Source organism: Elephantulus edwardii, unplaced genomic scaffold (assembly GCF_000299155.1).
Source record: "Elephantulus edwardii isolate Elephantulus edwardi_28Jun2011 unplaced genomic scaffold, EleEdw1.0 scaffold00289, whole genome shotgun sequence".
In the NCBI taxonomy this organism is placed as follows: Eukaryota; Metazoa; Chordata; class Mammalia; order Macroscelidea; family Macroscelididae; genus Elephantulus; species Elephantulus edwardii.
In genome coordinates this window covers 1,160,462-1,172,654 of record NW_006400039.1, presented here as the reverse complement: position 1 = coordinate 1,172,654, position 12,193 = coordinate 1,160,462, and the positions used below count along the sequence as shown (strand labels likewise).

The following is a 12,193-nucleotide window of genomic DNA, read 5'->3' as shown; positions in this document are numbered from 1 at the left end:
CCACCCCGCGGCCCTACCCTTACCTCGGACCCCCGCTCTCCCCCGGGCTCGCATCCTTCCTCGGCTCGCTCTGCCAGTCCCCGTCGTTCATCCGCAGCCCACCCTTCAGCCTCAGCACCCCGACCGTGCCTCCCCACCGGGTCCCCTTCTCACGACCCCTGCACCCTTCTCTGAGAACCCCTCCAAAGCCGCCTCCCACCACATCCCTGTCCCCAACCCTACTCCTTACCTACGACTTGGTCCCCCACCCCTTCTCAGCTCCAGCCTCCTCTTCCTCCGCCCCATCTCCCCACCCCCTCCTCCTCAGCCCAGCACCCCACCCCCACCTCCTCCCCAGCCCTGCACCCTGTCCCAGCTCTCTCCTGGCTCCCACCACGCTGTCTCGCTGCCCCGCCACCAGCAGCCACCTCTTAGCAGCAAGCAGACCTAGCAGGCAGCCCTCTGGACTCAACAGAAGCTACCCCCCCGCCAAGATCCTGCTGTGGCCTGGAACTTTCCACACCCTCGAGGCTGCCATCACCTCACACTGCTCAGCCCGAGGGGCCATCGGGTCCACTGCCTCCAAACAGCAGCTCCCATTCAGCTTGAGGGGGCTGGCCGGAGACCCTGGACGCCTGAGTGCCACCATGCTGGTCTCTGCCTTGGTCACCAGGTGGAGGTTTTGGGCGAGCAGGGAGCTGACCCCTCCCAAAGGCCAGGAAGGGATGTCCTCAGGACCTGCAGCCCGCAGACCTGCTGCTGGAGACACCAACTCTGGGGGCTCCCTCCTCACTTGGCCAAAGCCCTGCTGGGTGGGCTCAGGCACCTTCATCCGAGGGGCAGCCAGAAATGTTTACAACAGGCTGACAGCGTCACCTGGGGGACGGGACCAGAGCCTCCATAGCATGGGACACGCCGCACTGCCCCCTCCTCCTCCCCCAAGTGCCCTGACTCCCAAGGGTGGTAGCCTGCTGCTGTCAGGGGACCAACGTGCTTTACATCTGACCCTGGGCTGTCTGCCAAAAAGCTTCTGGTTTAACAAAAGAAACTCCATTTACAATGTCCATGAACTCTAGAAGGTTCCAGTCTGCAACTCTCCCTCCCCAGCCCTGACAGACAGACTTAGTTCACTCCCCAAAGAAATATTTATTCAAAGGTCAGGTTTATTTTAAAAATGTGCACATTGTAATGTTTAAATACAAAATGTTCACTTTCCTCACAGGTAATAAATCTAATTGACATCTCCATGCCAATTAGTTTTTATAATCAAAATTACCCCATTAAAAAATAAATATTTAAGTTACAGAATGATTACACTCACTGGTTTCAATACCTTTAGAAAACCCATCTGAACGCTTTCTGAGAGGCGGCCTCTGTATGGGTCTGGGATCACACCCCCACAGCTCCATCAGCACCAGGTCACGTCCCTGCTTGTGGCCAGGGTGTGGTGGGGGCCCTGTGGTCTCAGAGGATTCCCCCAGTCTGCTCTCCAGGAAGTTACAAAAATGTCACTCTGAAAAGGTGACCTCAAACTGCAATATCCTTGTGAAATGGAATGTCCAACTTGAACATCAGACAAAGTCTGTCAAGGCCAAACCACGGCACACTGGGCAGCCTGCTGGTGCCACTGCTCAGGGGAGAGCCTGGGGCCGGGCGCAAGGCAGCTGAGGAAGCCTATGGGGCGCCCTGGGGTGGCTGCTTCTCCTCACACCACTGCACCCAACTAGGGAGGGAAGCTCCTTTTAAAAACAGCAGCTTCAAAGAGCTTAAAAAATGCTAAGAAGAGACCCATCTTGAGGTGAAAGGTCAACGTTCCTATGCAGTCCCTGAAGGTCCAGCGCTCAGACCCACCCTCCTGACTCCCTCCCGGGATGGGGACAGTGATGGTGGAGGCTGGGGGTGTCCCCAGGAGGTGGCAGCCACACCCTCATGCCAGGTTCATAGTTGTGCCCCCATGATCAGCTTTAATTAGGGAACGTGTCTGAACAAAAGTTGGAAAACCAACACGCCATGCAACAGAGCACGTGCAGGTGTACACACACTCACACGGGGCTGGAGGTGAGCACGCGCGTGCACACACACACGCGTGCGGGGCTGGCCTCCAGGTTAGCCTTTCAGGCTTCTATTCATGTCCTGTTTTCGGCCTTGAAATGCACAATTCACATGAAGTGGTGGAGAAACGAGGTCCAACCGCCCAAGCCGGACCTCCTCTGAGGGGTCCCGCTTTGAGAGGTCTGCCTCCTAGCTTGTCCTTCTGTCCTAACCTCTGTAGAGTGGGACTTGTCAGCGCCTGGTCAGGTGTCTGATGACCCTGGAGTCCAGCCTTGCTCACCCCTCCCACAGGGATTAGGGGAGTGCGTGCCAGCCGCTTGACCCCCTTCTGGACACACGGGCAATGAGTAGAGGGTGTCCTTCCAGCACCTGCACCCCCACGCAGTAACATCTCACACTAGGTGACATGAAGCAGCATTCTGTTCCCTGGCTGGGCTGCCCGGGCCGGCATCCAGATGCCAGCAGAACTCAGTGCTGAGAAGTGGTCCTACGTACAGGACGGGGCAGGGAAGGCAGGGGGATGAGGGCCATGCACACAGCGCACAGCCAGCCTTTGGGGCCCCAAGATCTGCAGATGGAGCCCCGCCCTCCAACCTGCCTTGCTGTGAACTGAGCTGAAAACAGGAGTCTGGTCACATGTCCTTGTCCTCGGGGCTCTCGTGGACATCTGGAAAGGCCAGCAGAGAAAGCTCACCGTGCTGGGCTCTCACAACACCCACATTCCCAAGGGGTGCACACTCAGCAGGGGAGGGTGAACTCTGATGCTGAGTCAGAGGAGGGTGGATGGATGGTGGTCTCCAGGGTCTAGACTGGGGGGTAGTACTTGACCTTCCACCGCTTGGACCTCATGCGGAAGAAGAAGTACATGACCATGAGGAACAGGGATGAGGCCACATAGAGGAGGATACAGAGGCTCATGTCCAGGCTGGAGAACCCAGCCCCCAGCAAGGGCACCGTGGTGCCAGGCTCCAGGTGGGCCCTGCCGTCCAGTCCATTCTCTGATAGATGAGGTTGGCGACCCTGGGTGTCTTGTGGCTGGAGAAGTCCGGGTTGCTGGCTGCTGGAGGACTTCTGCAGGGGAGAGGGGACCTTCTCTCCCTCTTCACCAGGACCCCCAACGTCTGCTGAGTACGTGTCCAGAAGGTTGGCACGGCTGTAGTGCTGCTTGAGAAAGGCGAGCACCTGGCCCTCGTTCCAGCTGGCTAGGCCCTTGACTTCCTCGTGGCAAGCAGGGCAGAGGTCTGGGGTGGGCCACGGGGCCTTGGGGAACCTGGGGTCCTCACTCAGATGGCCTGGAAAAAGGGACTAAGTCTGAGAGCTGCCAGTCTGCCTGGCTCGTTCAGCGCTGGTGCTGCCCACATGGCCACCCTCCTGGCCCGGCCACGCCAGCCCTGATAACCTGAGGTCGTCTGGGTGGGCTCTCCCGCTCTTCCTCCGGAGGCTCCTCCCCCCCCAAAGCACACACTGCCTCTTCTTTTAGGGTAAAGGGAAGGTGTGCCCATTGACCATCCCATTCACCTGCCAACCCTTAGCAGTCTGGCAGGAAGCTCAGCTCTCCAAACGCACCCCAGGTCCCAACCTCAGGGCCTTTGACCCAGGGCCCCACCTGACATCCCTCCCTTAGACTGTCTCCGTCCTTTAAAGGGCACCTCAGGCCAAAGGCCATGTGTCTTCCTCACCCCAGAGGCTTCTACTGTGTCTGTCACCAATGTGATCACTGTCAGCTGAGAATTACCCGGAAGTGACCCGTGCTCATGGAGGGAAAACCAAGGCTTCCTGCCCATCCCCTGGGTGCTGGACGTACATGCACACCACGTGCGTCACAGACATCGCCCTGCCACACGCAAGTCCACAGGACGTCAGCCAGCTCAGGTTCTACTGCCAGGTACTGACCACAGCCCGAGTGACCACTACAATGCCTGACACGTGGGACAGTGGTCTCCCATCTGTCCCCGTCGATGTGCAGTGAAGTGCCCCAGAGCTCGGCACATGTCTGCCCAGTGCCTTCAGGCCACACGAGATGTGAGAACGCGGAGCCAGAACCCCACGAACCCATGACCAGAAGAGCAGTCAATCACCTCTCCTTCAGCTAAACCACGAAAAACAGCGGCCAGTGCCCGCGGCGGGGGGGGCTGCGCTGCCAGCAATCTCCTCCCATGAGATCTGCTGCCTCTCACAACCCACTCCGCTCAACGGTACACAACACCAACAGCCTTCTTGGCTAAACCGCGTCACAGAGGTGGCCCAGTCGCCACCTGCCAGGTGGACGACCCTCAGGAGGGTGCCCCACTCCCAGAGGACATGGCCTCCAGGACACGTCACTGCTTACAAGGATCCTGCGCACCAGACACCGAGCGGCTGTGCGCACAGGCCTGTATGCTGAGAACCATGAAGGCGGCTGCGGTTGCATCCTTCCTCGGTGGTGTCCTTCTCTGTACCCGTCAGCCCGCACGCAAGCAAACTGTCGGGAGTTACTGTTACTGCAGGAAGGAGGACGTGGCATCGAATGCGGAGACACTCGGGGCTACATGAAGACGGGAACATCAAGAACCTAGCTGCCGGAGGAGACGATCACCACGGGGCTTCATGACAGATGGACACTGATGACCATCCCATCTTACCTGGATCCAGTCAACATCCTAGGTACGCAGGAACCGAAAAGGCTGCGTTAGGGAAACCTGCGGTCAAGAGCTTCTCCAGAGAGTCTCTGGACAAGGGCGTTAGTGTGGAGACTCAGGTGTGCCTCCTCTAAGCCACGGTTTCCAGCTGCTTCATGTGAAAGTTGGGGGACCCTGAAGGAGGGGGAACTGACTGACGCAGTGACTGCAGCTAAGTGCTGGAGTGTGTCAGTGACGGTGAGGGTTCGCAGGGCAGGACAGGGCCAAACCTGCGCTTCTCAGGGTCGCGATGAGCTGTACTCAACTTGACAACCCCAAACACCACCAGCTAAACTGTCCTTAGAAAAGCAGAACAATTACCCTCCTTGAGCTGTCATTCCCAGCCTGACGGGCTGCTGTCAGAGCTCTACCGTGCCCGGTGTGTGGAGGCCTGCGCCTGCCTGACAGCCACCCACCCAGAGTCCTCACTGACACACAGGTGTCCCTCACGTGTGAAGCACATCGCTCAAATGAGTCCCACGTGTGCATCGAGGGCTTGAGAGAGCTGTGAAAAGCCCAAGTCCCTGTTGCCAACGGGCCTGGAGTCACCTTGCCGGTCTATAAAGGCCATAGGCTCTTTGCTGCCTGGGGGCTGGGGAAGGGTGGTCTTACCCTGAGGAGACTGCGGGTCCCCTGGAACAGGCATGATTCCTGGGGTGGCAGTCAGTTAGGCTGACAGGGCTGGGGGTGGGACCACAGGGTGGCTGGCCTGGCTGCACCAGCTCTGTCGGTATGTGGACCGCTATGGGAAGCAGGGATAGGAAGGGCGGCAGGAGGGTGGAGGGCGGGAAGCTGGGGGGCACGGAAGAGGCCGAGGTGGCTCTTGTTGGGGTCGCCCTGGTAGCACCTCACAAGGCAGCCACTGCAGAGGTGGCACGTGGCCTGGCCAGCACACTGGCTGTGCAGACAAACCAATTTCTCTTAGTGCTCCAGCCATAATATGTCCCATAATGCAGTGGATTAAATAAAAACCACCAGTTTAGTGGTATTTTCTATTCATCTCTATTAAGACTTATTTCCTAGTGGAATTATTTTAAGCCTAATTTTAATCTGTCACTGATTTTCGAATAGTTTAAATTACTTAACTCAAAGAAAAGACATGTGGCCTACTTACTCTTTTGAACAAAATCACGGACGGATTTGGTTCGAGTGACTCTAAGGACAGTGAAGACCCCCAGTGGAGTGATCGGCCAGGCCCCCAGGGAGCCAGTTCTGGTCTGGGTGGGGCGAGGCCAGGACGTTCCATGAGGGCTGGGTGGACGCTGGGCCTGGGACAGCCACGTGTTCTGACACCTTCCCCGGGAACCTGCCGGGCCGAGCAGCTGGCCCATGCCCCCAGCACATGGAGCCCACCGTGCCGCACTGCAGCCTGGTGCAGCTCGCTCACCTGCCAGGCGGCTGTTCACCACGTTGTGTTTCCGCCAGAGCCAGAGGATCGCCTGGTCGTGGGTCTTGACTGTGTCCAGGGACTCCTGCGCCATCACCTCAAAGTGCTCCCTGCACTCCCTGCAGCCAAAGAACCTGTGCACGTAAGCCCTGAGGGTCTGCAGTACGGTGTAGGGGGCACCCTGGAGACCTGCAGAGAGTGGATAGATCAGTGCCCTGTCAGCAAGCCCGCCCCCCCGCGTGGCTGGCCAAGGGGTCTGCCATGGCCTGAGGGTGCAGGCTCCTGGCCTGGCCATTGTATCCATCTGCCCACCACCCTGCAGTGCTTCTGCTTTGAGTTTTGATAAACCCAAGTCTGACTGGCTTCTGTGGGTGGAGACAGCAGCAGCAGTGGCCAGGCCACCCCGGTGTCCCTCAGGAGGCAAGGAGCAGCAGCCCTGGGGGCATCTCTGGAAGGCTAACTGTTCACATGAGGACACAGTGCAGGGAAGGATGCAAGGGGGACTGGGCCCTGCATGGCACCTGAGGGAGACCATCCAGGGCACTGTCAGGGCAGCTGTCGGTATTAAACCGCGACGTGGAGACGCGGGGCGGCCTGTCCAGACATCTAATCGGGGATTGAGTGAACGTACAAAGAAGAGACGCGTGAGATTAAAACAGATTAGACATAGCATTAAAGAAATGCAGCAAAATAATTGGAAAAAAAATCCAACAAAGACAAGCTTTTGAGAAGGCTGAAGTGCCTTAATCAGCATCAGGTCCTGGGGTCTTCCATGGAGACGCCCCCACCCCCATCAGTGCAGGGCAGCACGGGGGGGTGGACAGCCGGCCAGAGCCCATGGGGACATGGATGGGTCTCTCGGGGCGGCTGGGATCAGCTCCTGAGGCAGGAGGGACCATGGTCGTTGGGAGAGCCGTGTGACCACATGCGAAGGGGTACATGGAGGACATGCCACTTGCCATTAGCCGGGGGTGTCAGTGTCCCTCTCTGGGACCCTGCTAACAGCTGCCACTCAACACTGGGTAATCTCCTTTCCACAGCCCCCGCTGAACTGCGGCCACAGTCACCCTAATCTCTAAAGTGGACAAGAATCCTGGTCTCTACCTGGAGGATTAGAGGCCTGCATGGCAGGCTTTCCGGCGATGGGGTTTAAGTGCCCGGTAAGGAGAGGGACCTCCCGGGACATAATCCATGCCTCATCTGACCCAGTTCCTTTGCACAGGAGACACACTCCTTGGGCCCTGGAGGGAAGACAGGGGGCTGCCTCACGTCTCCCTCTAAAAGACTGTGTGCTTCATCAGAGGAGCTTCAAGGCTACAGAAGTGGCCTGAGGGTACAGGGTTCCCACAAGCCCCCTGCTGTCTCCTCTGTCACCACCCTGCACTCCGGTGATGTTTACGCACAGGACCAGCCAGCCCTGAGGTGATAGGTCAGATCCTGTGCCCCTCCAGACCACCTTGCACTGTGCCATCCACCGTCCCTCAGCTCTGCCTTTTCTAGACCACCACGCTGGAGCCAGCCCACCCAAGCCCTAGAGCAGCTGCTCCGCAGGAGTGCGCGCCGAGGGCCCATCTCGGATCACCTCCCACTGCCCGCAGTGTGCCGGCGACCCAGCTGGTTGTTGAAGGGCATCTTGGATGCGTCCAAGTTTTGCAATTGTGACTGATCTGCTATAATCAGTCACGTGTGCTGGCTGTTCTATGGATGTGTTCTCTCGCTTGGGTAAAGCCCTCGAAGTGGGGCTACTGGATGGAATGCTGGCTGTGTGCAGCCTCGTAAAGGCCCAACGGCCTCTCTGTGGCGGCAGCACCATCCTGTATCCCACCTGCCACCGAGTGTTCCCAGGGCTCCACACCCTGGCCGGCATCTGGGGGGTGTAGGGGTCCTGTCTGCTGTGTGGCGTGTCCCCACTCGGTGGCTCGTGACGTCAAGTGCCTCTCCACGTGCTTGCGGGCCACCTGTCTGCTGTCTTTGCTGACGGCGTCTCAGCTCTCCCCACGTTTCAATGGCATGCGCAGCTGTAGGAGGTCCCTGTAGGTTTTATATACAAGTCCCTCAGCAGACACGTTTTGCTGGTATTCTCTACCTGTGGCTTGTTTTTGTTATTTCTTTAAAAGAAGAACAAAGTTTAAGGCTAAGGAAGCCTTTATCATCCCGACTGATGGTATCTTTCACAGACACACCTCTGGTGTTGGAGGGAAAGCTCCCGCCAGCCTGGGGTCCCGAGGCTTCTCCCCTGTTCCTGCTGAAGAGTTGGATGGTCTCTCTGGCACTGAAGTCTGAGATAGCCCTTGAGTTAATGTCTGGGGCGGGTCTAAGATCTGGGTCTGAATATTTTCTCTTGGAAATTATAATTTGAGTGAAGAGTGACAAAGCCCATTGTCTCCATTCGATGACACAGACACACGTTCATGACATTAATCACACCGTCCACAACGTCTGATCCTCCCTGGCTGCATACTGCCCTTGAGTGCTGGTCACACGTGTCTGCGGCCGTTCGCTGCTGTAGAGAGTGGGCTACGAGTTATAGGGACCCTGTGAACAGATGTGACCTCTCCTGCCCCACGTCACCATCGTCATTGTGCTCAAGCCCCCCTAGTCAGTGTTGATCCACGGACTCTCCACCTTCCCAGCCATCGTCTCTTCCCAAGTCTACACAGTCTAGCGTCTATACTAAGGTTTCCCTGCCCTCTCTCCCTTCCCGTTCCCGGTAACCATCGAGGAACAATTCTGCCTGTGCACCGTTAGCTCTTTCTAACAGTGGTCTTAGATAGTACTAGTCCTTTTGAACTGACTTTTTCCACTCAGCTTTATTTCCTTCAGATGCATCCACGCAGCACCGGTCAGGATGCCTGACTGTTCTCAGTGGTACACCGCACTCCGCACAGCACTCCGCTGTGCCGGACACAGACATGGAGTGAGGTAGCTTCATCAAACAGTACGTCTGTTCTCCGCTTTTTAAGGTAGCATTGTCTGCTGTCCACAGTGGTCGCCCCGCCTCGGTCTCAGCAGCAGTGTTCGAGAGCTCCACTCTCCGCATTCGCATCAGCACTTGGAGTTTACTGTCCAATTAACTCTGCTACTGTTGCTGGGGTGATATATGGTTTTGATCTGAGGCTCCGTCTCACATACTTTGGGCTTGTTGCCAGGAGGGACCAGTCCTTGGAGAAGGGCATCATGCTTGGAAAGGTGGAGGGACAGCGCAGGAGAGGAGAATCCTGACCGAGATGGACTGACACAGTCACTGGGGTAATGCGGGCAGGTGGGTCGCAGACAGGACAGGTCCAGGATTCAGAGCGATCGTGCAGTGTCGCTACAAGTCGAAGACAACTTGACAGTACATGAAAACAAGTGGCATTTCTTCATGAGTCTGCTGGCCACCAGAACTTCCTCCCTGGTGGACCGTCTTCTCGTGTCCTCTGTCCGTCCTGGCACAGGGCTGGCTGAACTCCCTGCGAGTGGCTGTGGTTCTGGCACTGTGAACCGAAAGGCCACCCTCCTCCGTTCCAGCACTACCTGGCCGGAGACTGGGCGGAGCCCTTCTGCAGCTTTTCCTTCCAGGCGCTCGCTGCTGCCTGACGGAGGAATCCACTCTTCCCAGAACCACCACCGGGATCGGTGCGGCCTGGGTTCCATAGTCACTGTACTGCTGACAGCAGCTCACTTCCCAGCTGCAGACAGCCCCTTCCGCAGCGCTCACCCAGCTGCAGGTCCTCAGTAGGGGACCCAGAACGGAAGCACGTACCGTCATCTCAGCGTAACTTGCCCATTTAAGCATGAGACTGCAGATAACAAACATGACCAGGGCAGACGGTGAGGCTCTGGAGGTGTCAGATGCCTACTGGCCTGGAGAGAGTCTGGCTATCACGACACCACCCTCCTTCCCACTCGGGGACGTAGCTCTTACAGGGTAAAAGCCATAGGGATCTGAACTGGTGACCTTTCAATAAGCACGACCCCCCACGGGGGTCCCGACAGTGCGGTTCATTTCCCAGGAGTTTCTGGGGATCTACCTGAAAATTATGCTCTTCCCTTTTCTGTACGGTTTCTGAGCTTGAGGCTGCCCTGTGCCCACAGGCTACTGGGAAGCTCACGGGGCAGTGATGGCTCCCCAGGCCGCCCCAGCTCGTCCCACCCTCAGACGCTGCTTGCTCTGTGACTGAGGAATCCGCTCACCTCCTCATGCATCTGAACTTGACACTGGTTCTGACCACAGGATGTGGCACTGGGGGGGCCTGTGACCTTCCTGAAGGAGGTGCGGCCACGCAGAGGCCCAGGCTGGCTGCCCACCCGAGGCCCCGGACCGCGTCAGCCAGGGAACAGCAGCAAGAGAAGCCCAGCCAAGCCCAGCCCAGGGGCAGCCCACAGCGTGAGCATGGGACTGTCATGATGCTGGTGTTAGTATGCAGGAGAGGAAACCGGTTTACACTTAGAAAGACTCTGGACACAGTGGAAAGACTGAAGCTTCTTATAAATAGCAATGAACTTGAAACAGAGGAGGAGCTGGGCAAGGCACTGCCCACAGCTCCTGGGCCTGGAATACTTCCCGAGTGGAGTCCTGGGCATGTCCCCAGGCCCCACAGCACTGTGGCTGCAGCCCCAGGTGTGACATGGAGCAGGGGGCTGGGGAGCAGGCTTCGTGTGGCATGCTGGGCTGTGTTACCCAACGTGCCCTCAAGGACATGGCTGCTGTGTTCTAACCAGAGGGGACAGCAGCCGTTTTCTGTAGGTGTAGGCTGAGACGGGGCCAGGACTGCACTGGCCACATCTTTGGAGAAGGCCTCTCTGATTTGAGGTTCCTGGAGATACTTACTCCCTTGTGTGGCAGGAAACCAAACTAGCCTGGGTTTCCCCACGTGGTGCCTGAACACACACGGGGCACACACACCTGGCCAGCCTTACCTGAGCCAGCCAGCACTTCTGGGTGAGTCCCTGCCTGGACCGTCAGCGTGTGGAACAGTTTCCAGAGGCCACACGGGTAACCCCTCAGTTCTGGTCGGCTTCCCTGACATCCAACCCACTTAATCTGATTGGTAAGGAAGATTCCAGAAATCTGGAAAATAGAGGGAAGGAAAAAAAAGATCATTTAAAAACTGAAAAGCAGCCAACAACTGTCCAGTGCATAGAATGGGGCTGTTAGAGGCTACCACTTGGCATATGCAAATTCAGGCTCAATACAAAATGAAAAGAAAGAATTGACTAGAAACCTCTGTCTTACGATGTATAAGGGTTCCCAAAACAGCCCGCTCTTGTTCGGGGTGGGGGGGGAGAAAGGAAAGATTTATTCACACCATAAACTAGCAAAGCTTAATGTTAAAGATCTCCATCCATCTTTGAGAAGGAAAATCAGTTACAATGTAGCGGACAGAGGAGGTGGCTGTCACACAGTCAGGGGCGTAGGAAGTCCAGTGACAGGTGGGCTGTGGGTGGCTACAGGGATGAGGGACGAAGGCCCGGCTTAAAGGACCTGGGGACCAGCCTGAGAGGACGACAGTGGACGGGGCCAGGACGAGAACACAGCACCACCTCTCCTCAGCCGCAAAGCCGAGGCCCAGGGGGATCCAGTGTCTGCTGACCCCAGGCCACTGGAGGTGGACAGTTGCCTTGTGTGGTCCCTGGCCTCTGGGTGCGCGATGGGAGAAGGGCCCTGGAAGCGAGTGTGAGAGAAGGCGCCCTGGTGGCTCACTGAGCTAGGCGCTGCACTGTCACCCAGGTGGTTGGGGAGCAGCCCGGCAGCTGCTCTGGCTGGGGGAGTGGCAGGGAGCCTCCTCCTGCAGCCGCAGGGCGCTCCAAGCTCGGAGTCAGCACTGGCCTTGGAGACTTTTCAAGTCAAAAAAAGAAAAACACCCTCCCAGCTCCCAGATGCCCGACACAGAGGGTGCCCTCCTCAGACCCAAGTCTCCATGTGGACAGTAGCACCCCAGCCCTCAGAGGTCAAAATGTGAGTATGAACCCCACTTCCCAAGTGGGTGCTGGGTTCCAGGAGTTGGGAAAGCACATGACAGAGGAGGACAGACAGCAGAAGATGGTCACAGGCCAGAGCCAATAGTCATCAGGAGAGATGGACAACAGAGAACTCAGAGGAGGAGAGAGGAGGGGGGAAGACAGGGGAGGAGAG

At 57.5% G+C, this 12,193-nt stretch overlaps 1 protein-coding gene across 1 annotated transcript in view; it reads right to left on the bottom strand.

Moving 5' to 3' along the window:
* Positions 1–2,835: 2,835 nt before the first annotated feature.
* QSOX2 (quiescin Q6 sulfhydryl oxidase 2) overlaps positions 2,836–12,193 on the bottom strand; it is a 23,380-nt gene continuing 14,022 nt past the window's right edge. Inside the window, exons 10-12 of the mRNA XM_006900638.1 lie at positions 10,978–11,128; positions 6,076–6,264; positions 2,836–3,323 (exon numbers count right to left, since the gene is read on the bottom strand). Coding sequence (XP_006900700.1) covers positions 2,836–3,323; positions 6,076–6,264; positions 10,978–11,128 — 828 coding nt within the window. The remainder of the gene's footprint in view (positions 3,324–6,075; positions 6,265–10,977; positions 11,129–12,193) is intronic.